The sequence below is a fragment of the Serpula lacrymans genome, assembly GCF_000218685.1.
Source record: "Serpula lacrymans var. lacrymans S7.9 unplaced genomic scaffold SERLAscaffold_5, whole genome shotgun sequence".
Classification (NCBI taxonomy): Eukaryota; Fungi; Basidiomycota; class Agaricomycetes; order Boletales; family Serpulaceae; genus Serpula; species Serpula lacrymans.
In genome coordinates this window covers 2,110,839-2,122,323 of record NW_006763294.1, presented here as the reverse complement: position 1 = coordinate 2,122,323, position 11,485 = coordinate 2,110,839, and the positions used below count along the sequence as shown (strand labels likewise).

Below are 11,485 nucleotides of genomic sequence, written 5' to 3'. Positions count from 1 at the left end.
CACCCCCTTCTCTCTACTAGGCAACGCAAAGCTCGTTTGTATTTTTCCTATGCCCACAAGGGTTGGACTTTGGAGGACTAGAAAAGAGTAATATGGTCTGATGAGACTAAAATCAATTGCCTAGGGTCAGATGGATGCAAATGGGCATGAAAAAAGGCAGGTGAGGGGCTTAGTGATAGGCTGGTAGATGGAACCCTCAAGTTTGGAGGAGGTTCCTTAATAATGTGAGGCTGTATGACTTGGAAAGGAGTTGGATTTGCTACCAAGGTTGGTGGTAAAATAGATGGGGACCTTTACCTACAGATTTTGAAGGATGAGTTCTAGCAAACCCTGGAGCCTTATGGTCTCAATCCTCCTGACATCATTTTCCAGCAAGATAATGACCACAAGCACACCTGCAGAAAGGTCAAGGACTGGCTAAAGGAGCAAGCATTCAACACTATGGTTTGGCCTGCACAGTCTTCTGACCTAAACCCTATTAAACATCTCTGGGGTTATCTCAAAAAGAGGCTTTTAGGATATGAAAATGGGATTCATGAATTGTGGGAAAGGACTTAAGTGGAGTGGGAGAAAATACCAGTTAAGGAGATTCTCCTTGATCTATTGGGGTTTATATACATCTACAGACTATTTGTACATGTGTGCTATACAGTTGATGAAGGCAGTGGCTTGATGATGTCATAGGGCGCAGCCCGTGTGACCAGCTCCCCTGCATGAGAGACTTGTACTGAAGAGTAAAGAAAAACAGTGTAGCACAAGAAAGTGGAGTGTGAACAGAATGGAAAGTGCCGCATAGCACAGTGTGTGAAAACTACAAAAGAAAGTTAAGGTGGAGAATAAAATTTAAAGATCCCAAAATTGTGTATTGTAACAGTCGACATTGCCTTTCTTGTAGAGAATCCACAGAAATCCTACAAAAAGGCTTTTATTCCTATCAACAGTACGTCACTGTTCAAAAAATATGGCCTAATACCTTTAATCCAGTTTCATCATCGAGTCGGCAGCCTCAGCTAGGATCTAGTCAAAATCAACATGATCTTCATCACTAAGGCAATGTGAATATGGTTGACTTAGAGCTATGTCTGCTTACTACTTTATTGTAAAAAATGTAAATTATAATTGTGACAGATCCAAACCACTTGGCCACCCAAATCATAAACCAGGCTCAGGATCACCAGGGCTAAACAAACCCAAACAACCACATATATCACACAAAGAGCAGCTTTTGCAACAACTTACTGTTAGTGCTGTCCTTGACAACCTCAAACTTGCTATGCAGTTCATCAATCTCCTCCAAGCTGCATTTCTTGACAATCCTCATTCTGGTTTTGATGACAATGCACTCTACCACCTTCAAAACCCACCTCAGGCCATGCTATCTATAGAAGATCCTGATCTCAAGCTTGCCGTTGAACTTTATTTGGCCCTCAGTAACTCTTCTGAGAAAAGCTATACAGACATTTGCCATGTGATTCAAAAACATTTTCCCAGATATTGGCCTGCCCATGCTATGCCAAGTCAAAAATAGGATAGCAGAACTCACAGGTGTTGAATCTATAGCCCCATGACATGTATATTGATACATGTATTGCATACACAGGACCATTTGCGGACCTCAATAAATGTCTATTATGCAGGGAATCAAGATACAACCAAGTCAAGCTTCAAGCAAGTGGAGGAAAAATCAAGACACCCTGTCAACAGTTTCATACAATACCAATAGGATCACAGTTACAAGCTCTCTATCGAGATCCTGGACATGCAAAAAATATGTGATACTGTCTCCAGAAAACTCAAGAGATTTTTGAAGAGCTGACACAAACCAATGGTATCAAGCAGACACATAACAATTTCCTTGATGGCGAAGAGTACTGTGAGACAACGATAAACTATAACAAAAACAATACCTGTCTCCAACTGCACTTGCAGGGAGTAAAAGATACAATGAGCCTTGAAGATCGACAGATGCTAGTGGATATAGCAGATAGAGGATATGGGAGTAAAAGGAAAGTGGTCTGAGGGGAGAATCAACCAATAAGAAAAAAAGGGACAACTATTGTACGACTTTGAAGATTAATCAGCAGGTAAGAAAGTGTACTAACAATAAGTGTTGTCACGCATGTCCAGGAACCGTATCCTCATGATGAGGTACGATCCTGGCTAAAGTGTCTATTAGTATATCCATGCATTGATGGGGCTTGGAGCTGGTTGGTGAGATGTCTACCACCAGTCCTTACCTATTGTGCTGGCTGGCTGGGAGCGATACCCAGTCTCTGATCTGTGATACAAAGTGGTAACAATGATTAAGAAAGCCTGTGAGGGCTATGAGAAGCAGGATCGCAAAAGATACCTCTAGCCCTAGAGCCAGAGGTGTAACAGGAAAAGTGTTCAAGAACCAAGACATAGAGTGAGGAGATAAGAAAATAATAAATGGTCCTTACAAGTACATTGAAGCTACCAGGCCAGGGAAATTGAAGGAGAACATTATAACACTTATGTTCTCCATTGATAGAGCTCAACTCTACGAGAGCAAGTCTTTGGATTGCTGGATGTATATATGGGTAAAAGAATGGGTGGGAAGTTGATTGAAAGAATAGGGGCAATGATTGAGACTCGGAGTGGCTACGAGCTAAGCTGATAGGGGTTGATAATGGTGTCTGAGGGAATGGTGGAATACTGGAAAAATTAAAGACTGAGATTGTACGACCAAGGCAATGAGCACTATCTGCCATGTTTCTTTAAGAGAGTAGATTCTCTCAATAGGAGCTTAATCTCTTGATCTTATCACAGTTCCACATCAAAAATTTCAGCATGTGATTGTATAACTAAGGTAAAGTACATCAAAAAACTGTTATCGCCAACAGCTCAAGACTAAAGGCCTGAACAACAGTTGCACCTTCGCCAACCGTGGCAGATCTTCTTTTCTGGAACATCTCCTTTTCAGATTGATGGTCTGCTTATAGAAGACTCACAATACATCCTCTCTGCTCAGTCTGCTTCAGTTTTGTGACTGCTGCACTAGGCTTGTCCCCAACTTGCTCGGCTAGCTTGCGCTTATCATATTTGCCGATATGAATTTTGGTGCTTTTTGAGCAGGCTGGGATCACTTGTTGCTGTTTTGTGAGGAGGATGAATTTCTCACCAAAGATGAGGTGGGGATTTTGTTGTAGGGACTGGGAGGTCAAAAAAAAGGGTGAAAAACTTAGTATACATAAAAGCATTTTTGGAACCAGCAGATTACATTTTGTTAATAGACTTTTTTTTTTCAAACATTTTGAGCTGAGGCTGTCGTCGCTCTCACCAAGAGTTTCTGGTGAAGTTTGCAAAAAACCCCAAAATTTCCTGTACATAATGTGTTCTACTAGTTACAAAATTGCTTTTTGTATACTAACTTGGGGACATATTTTTTATAGCTTTTGAGTCCCTATGAAGTCCCCACCTCATCTTTGGTGAGGATTTTTGCGTCCTCACAAAATGGCAACAAGTGGTCCCAGCTGTTCACTGGGCTTGCTCAAAGGCAATTTTGGCTAAAAACCAAAATTAAGCCCAGTGATTTGGCTGGGGGACAAGCCTAGACTCGTGACCAGCTGTGTATGTAAGCTCAACTTATTAACAATTTTGTGAGCTTGAGAAATGTGGACATCACAATAGCAGGTCACAGTTGTTCACTGCCAAGCATGAGAAGGGACTAAGCCAAAATTTGGTGAAATAATCTATGTTTGCTTGAGTGTATTAGACTTATTCTCTTCACTAATAGGATAAGTCTAGGTATTTTGTCAGTAATGGAAAATGATGTCTACTGTAAATACTCACCTCAGTTTAGCAACAAAAAGACTGAGGTGTCAAAGAGCTAAAACGAGCATAAAATATCTATGGAAGATTCCAAAGTTTTAATACTAAAAAGGAAGGTGATTTCCATAGTTGAGAATCCAAAAACTCAGTGTAGGAATACTTGTAAGTAAGTCTTGTCTGTATGTAGAATCAATATTTGATATGATAGAAATTAACTATTAATGTAAAACCAACAGAGTGAATCTAGTTACACTTCAGGCCATGTATATCCAACAATAATAAGTTCATTTGAAAAACAGATATTCTTTTGAGTATTGCATTTCGCAATCACTGAAACTGTTATTTGTGTTAATATCAATATTAGTCTCATCTTCTTCTTTGCTTTCTTTGTACATGTTGACATCAATTGAACACTCAAGCTAGCATAGCCACTAGGACTCCCACACTGCCAACTTCAACCGATTCGGTGTCATGCACCAAAGTTGATTAGTAGCATGAACAGGTGTCAATAACAAAGCGAATATTCAAAAAGACTCGCCTTTGCGCCACACAGGCACAGTGGCACATGGAATAGTAATTAATATTGCCTTTTTCAATCTTGTGGCTGATCAGCACCACCTCTATTAGGCAATCCAGTCACGCTCACCTTTGCTTTTCCATTCAGTACTTTCCGCATTTCGGCATTTTGGCAAATTTCTGCATCGCCACTGGCTACACATTGCATTGTGCCCTCACTTTTGTCGTTTCCTTCACTTCCCTTCCTTTGCCTAGCCCCACCATGGGTCCCTTACTCTCGTTTTTATTCTCACCCAATGGTCGTTTCTGGATTCCCATTTTAGTTCACCTCCTCATCACCTCCAGCCTCCTCCTCCTCGTCTTCTTTGCTCCCCCACCATTTCTGATGTCACCACTTCCTATCCGCTTCCGTTGCCGATCCGTTGACTACTGACAAATTATGACATTTGTTTATAGTATGAGAAAACATGCATTGGCCAGGGCTTGAACCTGGGACTCCAGCTTTCATGGTCTGGTGCTTTACCAACTAAGCTACCAAGGCATACTTGGAAAGCATACTGATTGGTTGCATGCCCAGAAGGTCCAGAATCACTGTACACAGGTGCGGATCCCATTGTGTTGTGATAACTACCATGTGCCACTGCTGATATCAGCAAAGCCCCGGTGGCCGGTTCAAATAGGGCAACAGGTCCATCTTTATGACGTCGATCTACTATTATATACTATCAAAACATCGGTCACTCATCTTGCCTGGTTAGAGTGTGGGTGGGTAGTTTTTGAGCTGGAGAAGGTTTATCCCCTTGCGTCGCCCATGTTCATCGCTGTCCCATTCACTTGGGTACACTTATCTTTTGTCCATTGTCTTCGCTACAGCTACACCTACCACACACTGCCTGGGACTCACTTGTTCCAAATTGGGACTACTCCTCTCCCTCCCTCATTTGACCAGGTGGTCCAACACAACCAGTCCATTGGTAAGGCCATGGAACTGTTGGATTTGGACTAGGTGGTGGACTGGTGGCTCCAGTTTCTTTTTTTTCAGCAGAACATTCATTTGCAGTGCAATTATTTTTGATTTTTGAATCATTTTTATGGACACATATTTTTTAGAATGCCTGACTGACAATAAAGGAACTGTGTTGATACTGATAGTGTTTTGCCTTGCCCTTTTTTTACTGCATCTTCCTATGACATCATGATTTTCCTGCTCTCTTTTTGCTATTGGACTTTACTTTATGGCTGTACAAACCTGTGACATTACTCACAGCATTCATTGTTCTATCCCTTTCTTTTCCTTTTTTTGACAATCTTATCCTGTGCTACCTACGCAGGATTTGTCAGTGTACATTCCTTCCTTCATGTTCTTTCTCATTCTTTTTGCACAGCTATACTGTGCATAGCCTACTTTTCTTTTACTATATAAACCCCTGTATTTTACCTTGTAAAAACAACAAGAACTCGAATCCAGACTTCTTCTCTAATCTCAAGTTCACTACTCACTACTACTTGTGATCCAGTGTGGTCACAATACTTCTCACTGCTACCACTGCTATCTGCTGTCATCATCACTTGTTATTTTTGAAAGTCACTGCCATCCCTTTTGATTAGAGTTTTTCTGAGCACTACAGTTTGTGCGTCAGGAACCTGCTATCACTGGGAACCTCGTCACCTTGTCATCTTGTTGTTTTCAAACCTACCTTGTGCTACAATCAGCAAGGTAGTGCTTGTTCATACTCATCACAAAGCCCCTATCTTTTATCATCCAACTATCCCTCCTCCTCAAAACCCACACCCATACATCTCTGGGTTTTACTTTGAAAGATCGTCATACATACCACCCAACGAACAACCAGACCACTCCACTGTTCTAGGAGGCAAAGCCCATACACAAGTTCCGTGGAATCTGGGAGGATTGTGTGTTAGTTTGTTTTTGTGTGTGTTTTTTTCTAACAACAGTTCTCATCTTCGACACTGTTCTATTGGGATCATCACCTCCATTAATGACCTATGGGTGAGAGCTCATCAAGTGAGACAAGATAAATTGTAAAATCTGAGCCTTGATGAACAAGTTGAATAATTCTATACACCAGTCAACACCACGGAATTTACCTGGCTTTCCTGTAGGGTTAACAAGTGTATGGTACCAAACTGCTTGCCTGGGATTGTCAGAACCATGGCCTCTTTGGAGTAACAGAGCTGCAAAGTATAAGGACGGAGTAACAGAGTACAGAGGACAAGATGGGGAATTGGCTTAGCTTGTGTGCTAGACCCTTCCACAGACCTTGGTCCCTAACTTGTTGGAAGTTGGAAGTGGACGGAGGAAAAGTAGAGGAAGAAAGGGAGCAGAGTAAAGATACTTCAGAGAAGGATTGGAAAGGACTTAAAAAAGGACTGGTAAGAAAGCAATGGAGTACAGGAGTTACAGCTTATATACTGTTGGGGGAGCAGGAGCTTGTAAGGAGTAACTCATAATGTAGGTACAGAGTTCCATGCAGACAATTATTTAGCAAGAATGTATGCGCAAGGAGTGTATCATAAGATCTAACTACAGAGTCCATGAGGAATACTAGAACGTGCGAGGAGAAATGTGTGGCAGACTAGAAGTCTGGTGCAGGAGTATTGGAGCGGTCAACCGGAGTACCATGTGGGAATGGAGCGTAGAGTTATGCCTATTGGCAGACCACGAGGAAAGTAATCCCGAGCATACCAATGGTTTGAGGGTTTTGGGTCCGGGGAACGTAATCCTGAGTATACCGACAGTTCTGGGGTTCTGGGTCCAGAGCATAACTCCTTCAGAACTGCTGGAGTTCTGTCTTCCAGTATGGACATGACAGGGATAGCTTTAGCTTGCATCAATCAAAGAAAACCGCTGCACTTACTTTAAACCGTCAGGTATGAAAAATGAACAGCCACCAAAAAATTGGTCATATGCATAGTGTACTTGTGCTTTCCCGTCGCCCTAAAAATGGGTATCCAATACACAATGCATGTTTCAACGCGTGCAATGTCCCCCTTGTTCATTGCATACAACAGTTCATCATAGAGTAGCAAGTATTTATTGAGTAGTAGCCCATTTTCATATTATTGGTCTCAAAATGCTGGAGGATGCTGGCATAGTCAGGTGAGCTTGTGATTGGCAATACAAGCCTTGGCTAGATAGGCAGCTATAGCCTTGAGTTCATCAAACAATGGTGCTGAAGCCGCAAATAGGGCAAGAGTAGAATGAGCTGAATTATGAGTCTTCACCTCAACTCTCCAGCAATCAAGATGGTGGCATATTCCAGCGTGATTGACCAGCTGATGTATATGCCTAAACCCTGGCTTACTGCCATATATACCTGTCTCTCTAGGCCGCAACTTGGACACATTGTGCATCAAGCTCATTTCATCTTGTCTTGCTGTTGCCGATTGCAGGAATGTGCGCCATAATGCATCAGCACAAGTCATTTGAAGATGGAAGAGACCTGGTACAAAAATGAGGTGTTGAAAACAGTTCTAGGGTGTCTCCTCAATTGCCCTTCGCTCCTAAATGGCCTGCAGCCGCTCTCCTATGCCCAAATCCCCATGGAATAGGACTACATGCTCGGATACGGCATGGATGTTACCTGAAACGGTTGAGTTATTCACATCCATTACTCGGGCAGCAATGACAGGTGTTTTGATGAGAGGAATTTGTTCTATAACAGAAGGCTCTTCAAGCTGAGATTTGAAACCTGAAAAATACAATGCTCCGAAGTACAAGAGGTCGCTCAGGAACTTCCATGCGATGAACTGTTGTCGTGGGCTAAGTCCAGCTATGTCTGTTGGTTGTGAATGGAGGGTTAGTAAATCTTTGAATGTTTTCTTGGGTGGAAGGTCTTTGGTACGAAGCTGTGGGTTAATGTGCCACTATTTCCAAAGGGCATGTGAGCACTTGAGGTCGACCTGAGAAACCCCATGTTGCAGCGGAAATAACAGGCCAGACGTGAGGTGCTTCAGACTGTCTGTAGAAAGTTCACTAGTGGAAGCTCTGGTTTTGAGATCGACGTCAAAATTGTCATATGTGTACGATGCAAAAAGGGTTTGGCCAAGATCTTGAAGGGCTTGATGAGACTCCATTGATAGCAATCAAATAGTGGTGTGAATTGCATTCATAGATGTTGATATGCCCATATGTGCAAGAGTATCTATGACTCTCTCGGCTCACATTCCTCAAACAGGTCATCTGCGCTGCGGTTGTCCCGTCCCCACAGCCTGCATAGGAGGAATAGAAATCAAAAAGGGGCTAATATTTGCATGCTCAATGAGGATTCCTGTGTACTGTTTTTGGAAGAGCGCTGTCAGCTTACCAGTTGTTCTTTGGGGGTGGACACGGGTCCCCTAAACACGCACTGTGCGATGGCACCAGAGAACAATCCTTCGTCTTCATGAGCCACCATGTGCAGTTCCACAGAACTCCCTCCAGCACTCTGGCCGTTGAAGTCGCCTATGGAGGCGTCCACAAAGTCGGGGTGGGACAGGAAGCCGAAGGAGTCGAGGCGGTAGTAGACGGACACGATGACAATGTTTGGACTCTGGTTGATCCAGGGGTCAAATGGCCAATTGCGTGGGTTTCCGTAGACGTAGCCTTAGTTCAATGTATACATCATTAAACCTGCCTCATCGATGCGAGCAATACAACGTACCTCCACCATGTATATAAAGCAGGACAGGCACTACGGTATGCCCTCTGGATTAAGCATCGGAGACAAAGCGAACGGCAAGGACGCACGCACGGTTATCTCCTTCCTTCGCTCCAGCAGGTGCGTAGATATTCACTTTGAGACAATCTTCCGAGCCAGCTCCTCCGTGATCCCCACCTGCCACCGGTCAAGAACCACACACACGGGAACGCGGCGCGTCAGGACATACCTCCGATGGAACCTTGGACACAGAACATGGGGTACGTGGTGGCATTGATGACCTGTCTGTTTGATTCTTGGGAGATGCGAGTCGTGTTCAGAGGCAGCGGTGCGCGCCATCGTAATTCGGCCAGGGGAGGCTCGGCATAGGGAATGCCCAGGTAGGCTACCGTGTTGGGATACGACTGGTTTCCCAGATAGCTCGCATAGCCGACATCGACAATGTTGGGCGCTGATCCGGACGAAGAAGAGGACGCGAGCACGTCGCTGCTGAACACCAAGCCCAGAAGAAAAAGGGCGACGTTGAGCATTTCAGAAGAGAGCAGATGAGAGACCCTCGAGAACGCTGCCGCTCCTTCCACCTCCATTTATATAGCTGGCAGGTAAAAAGAGATCACAAGTGCTGGATGATCACGGTGTATGTTCGGATGGAGATCACGAGGCATCATATGGGCCTTGTCATAGAATGCATTTTACGATATAACCATGGAATTTTTGGCAGCGAAGCCTGCGATGCTCACGAGGATGGAAGAAGAGAGTCGCAAGATCTTCCACAGGACTCGGGAAACGGTTATTACGGACCACGGTGAGGCCGTCGGAATCATGATTATAGATTTCTTTGTCATTATTCGCAGCGACATCCTCCATAAACATTTGGCAACTATCTGGGGATCGTTATAACATAGCAGCATGGGAGTCTAAGTGGCACTATCAAACTACCCGCTTTCGAACCGTCGCGATGATTTAACTACACTAGAGGCCTGGCACGGTACCTACACCTGAAACAGTGTACTAAAATATACATGGACATGTTAACGATGACGAGTCATAGATTCCGCTCTGTGAAAATAAATAATAGGAAAGATATGGCATGTTTGACAGCTTTGCTGTCTTCCTGGCTACGACTGTGATACAGATCCTTGTTAGTTTTGAAAGTAGTAATGCTCAAATGGACTCACGAACAAACTTGACATCCCTTCTTCAGGCCGGGGCCGCCGCATTGTCAGGCTGACAGTCTTCGTATTCACGTAGTCTGGCTTTGAGCTGGGCTATTTCAGCCAGTCTTTCAGCGTCGCGGCGCGCACTTTCAGCCTTGAGTTGCTCTCGTTGGCGTGCACTTTCAGCCTCGAGTTGCTCTCGTTGGCGTGCACTTTCAGCCTCGAGTTGCTCTCGTTGGCGTGCACTTTCAGCCTTGAGTTGCTCTCGTTCCGCATTACCTTCGTCTCTCCCAGCGAGAGTTACTCACTTTACGTCGAGTTTCTTCTTGTTTTCTCTGTTCCTCCCTCACCTGTCACACGCCTCGCGCCATGACGTGTTATATTCTTCAGTTATCGTCTCTATACTGTTACGATGGTCGAATTTCAACCCGTGATAGTTGCCGCGTATGTCGTGTGAACTACACTTCTCCTCTGCATTTGGAAATAGTTTCTTCAACATGTCGAACACGGTATTGGCAAACCAGTAGCATTGGTGCTCATAAAGATTGTAGAGCGGGGCGTGTTTGTTGATGACTTTCAACAGGATGCATAGCTGCCGAACAGAAGGCGATAAATAATTTCCGGTGATATTGGAGGGACAAGACTCGGAGAATGTAAGGGTACAGAGCTCCCTGTATGGTTTATACGGTTTAGTCAACTCCGTTTTATCGTCTTCTTTGGTGAAGATACGCGGTCATCGGCAGTAGTATCAGAAACCGAAGGAGATGCAATGCCCGAGGCAGGTGGTGACTGAACAGATGCATTGTTGCCTTCCGGTGCGCGAGGTGCGCGGTCGACGACTATAAACGCTTTTTGAGCGCCTGTGATGGTGTGACGACGAACGTGAATCAACAAGAACTCATGTTTCTTGTCTTTTTTGCATTTACAGAACACAATACGGTCGATGTAGCATCGTGAAGTTTCGTCGACCAGGAGAAGAATGGATCCCCATGACTCAGGTCCCACTGGCCCAAAAAGTCCGGGCTGGAATAGGCCTACGATGTCTTTTGGACGAGACATTGGTGGTCGAAAAAGAGTCGAGTAGATGTTATGGAGAATAAGAGAAAAACGACCTGAACCCATCTTTAATCTGTAGCTGGTGAGGGCTGTAAGGGCTGAGGGTGTTTCAAGTTCCAGAGGGTCTGACCGTCTTCAATGGCGCTGGCAATGCTATGATATGACAGTCTATCAAATCAAACTTCTAACAAGCTCGTGTACTACACATGTCTCGTACATAAGCGCCCATAAGCACCCATAAACGTCCAGTAAATTGCCGTGAGAATGTTCACGATGTCTACATATGGGCAACTTGAACATCCT

The 11,485-nt window shown here is 44.1% G+C and overlaps 3 protein-coding genes across 3 annotated transcripts; 1 reads left to right on the top strand and 2 right to left on the bottom strand.

Moving 5' to 3' along the window:
• Positions 1–327: 327 nt before the first annotated feature.
• Positions 328–504, top strand: SERLADRAFT_338263 (uncharacterized protein; the record flags this gene model as incomplete). Its single annotated transcript, XM_007316836.1, has 1 exon — positions 328–504. A coding segment is annotated over one exon (177 nt), but the record flags the coding sequence as incomplete, so codon positions are not given.
• Positions 505–7,663: 7,159 nt separating this feature from the next.
• On the bottom strand, positions 7,664–9,729 carry SERLADRAFT_464099 (uncharacterized protein; the record flags this gene model as incomplete). The annotated part of the gene is made up of 5 exons (XM_007316835.1): positions 7,664–8,572; positions 8,637–8,914; positions 8,973–9,002; positions 9,063–9,146; positions 9,199–9,729. The coding sequence occupies 5 exons, from the start codon at positions 9,554–9,556 to the stop codon at positions 8,345–8,347; spliced, it is 978 nt and encodes a 325-aa protein (XP_007316897.1).
• Positions 9,730–9,790: 61 nt separating this feature from the next.
• On the bottom strand, positions 9,791–10,898 carry SERLADRAFT_464094 (uncharacterized protein; the record flags this gene model as incomplete). The annotated part of the gene is made up of 3 exons (XM_007316834.1): positions 9,791–10,093; positions 10,148–10,305; positions 10,477–10,898. 2 exons carry the CDS (start codon positions 10,623–10,625, stop codon positions 10,170–10,172), a joined length of 285 nt encoding a protein of 94 aa, XP_007316896.1.
• Positions 10,899–11,485: the final 587 nt, after the last annotated feature.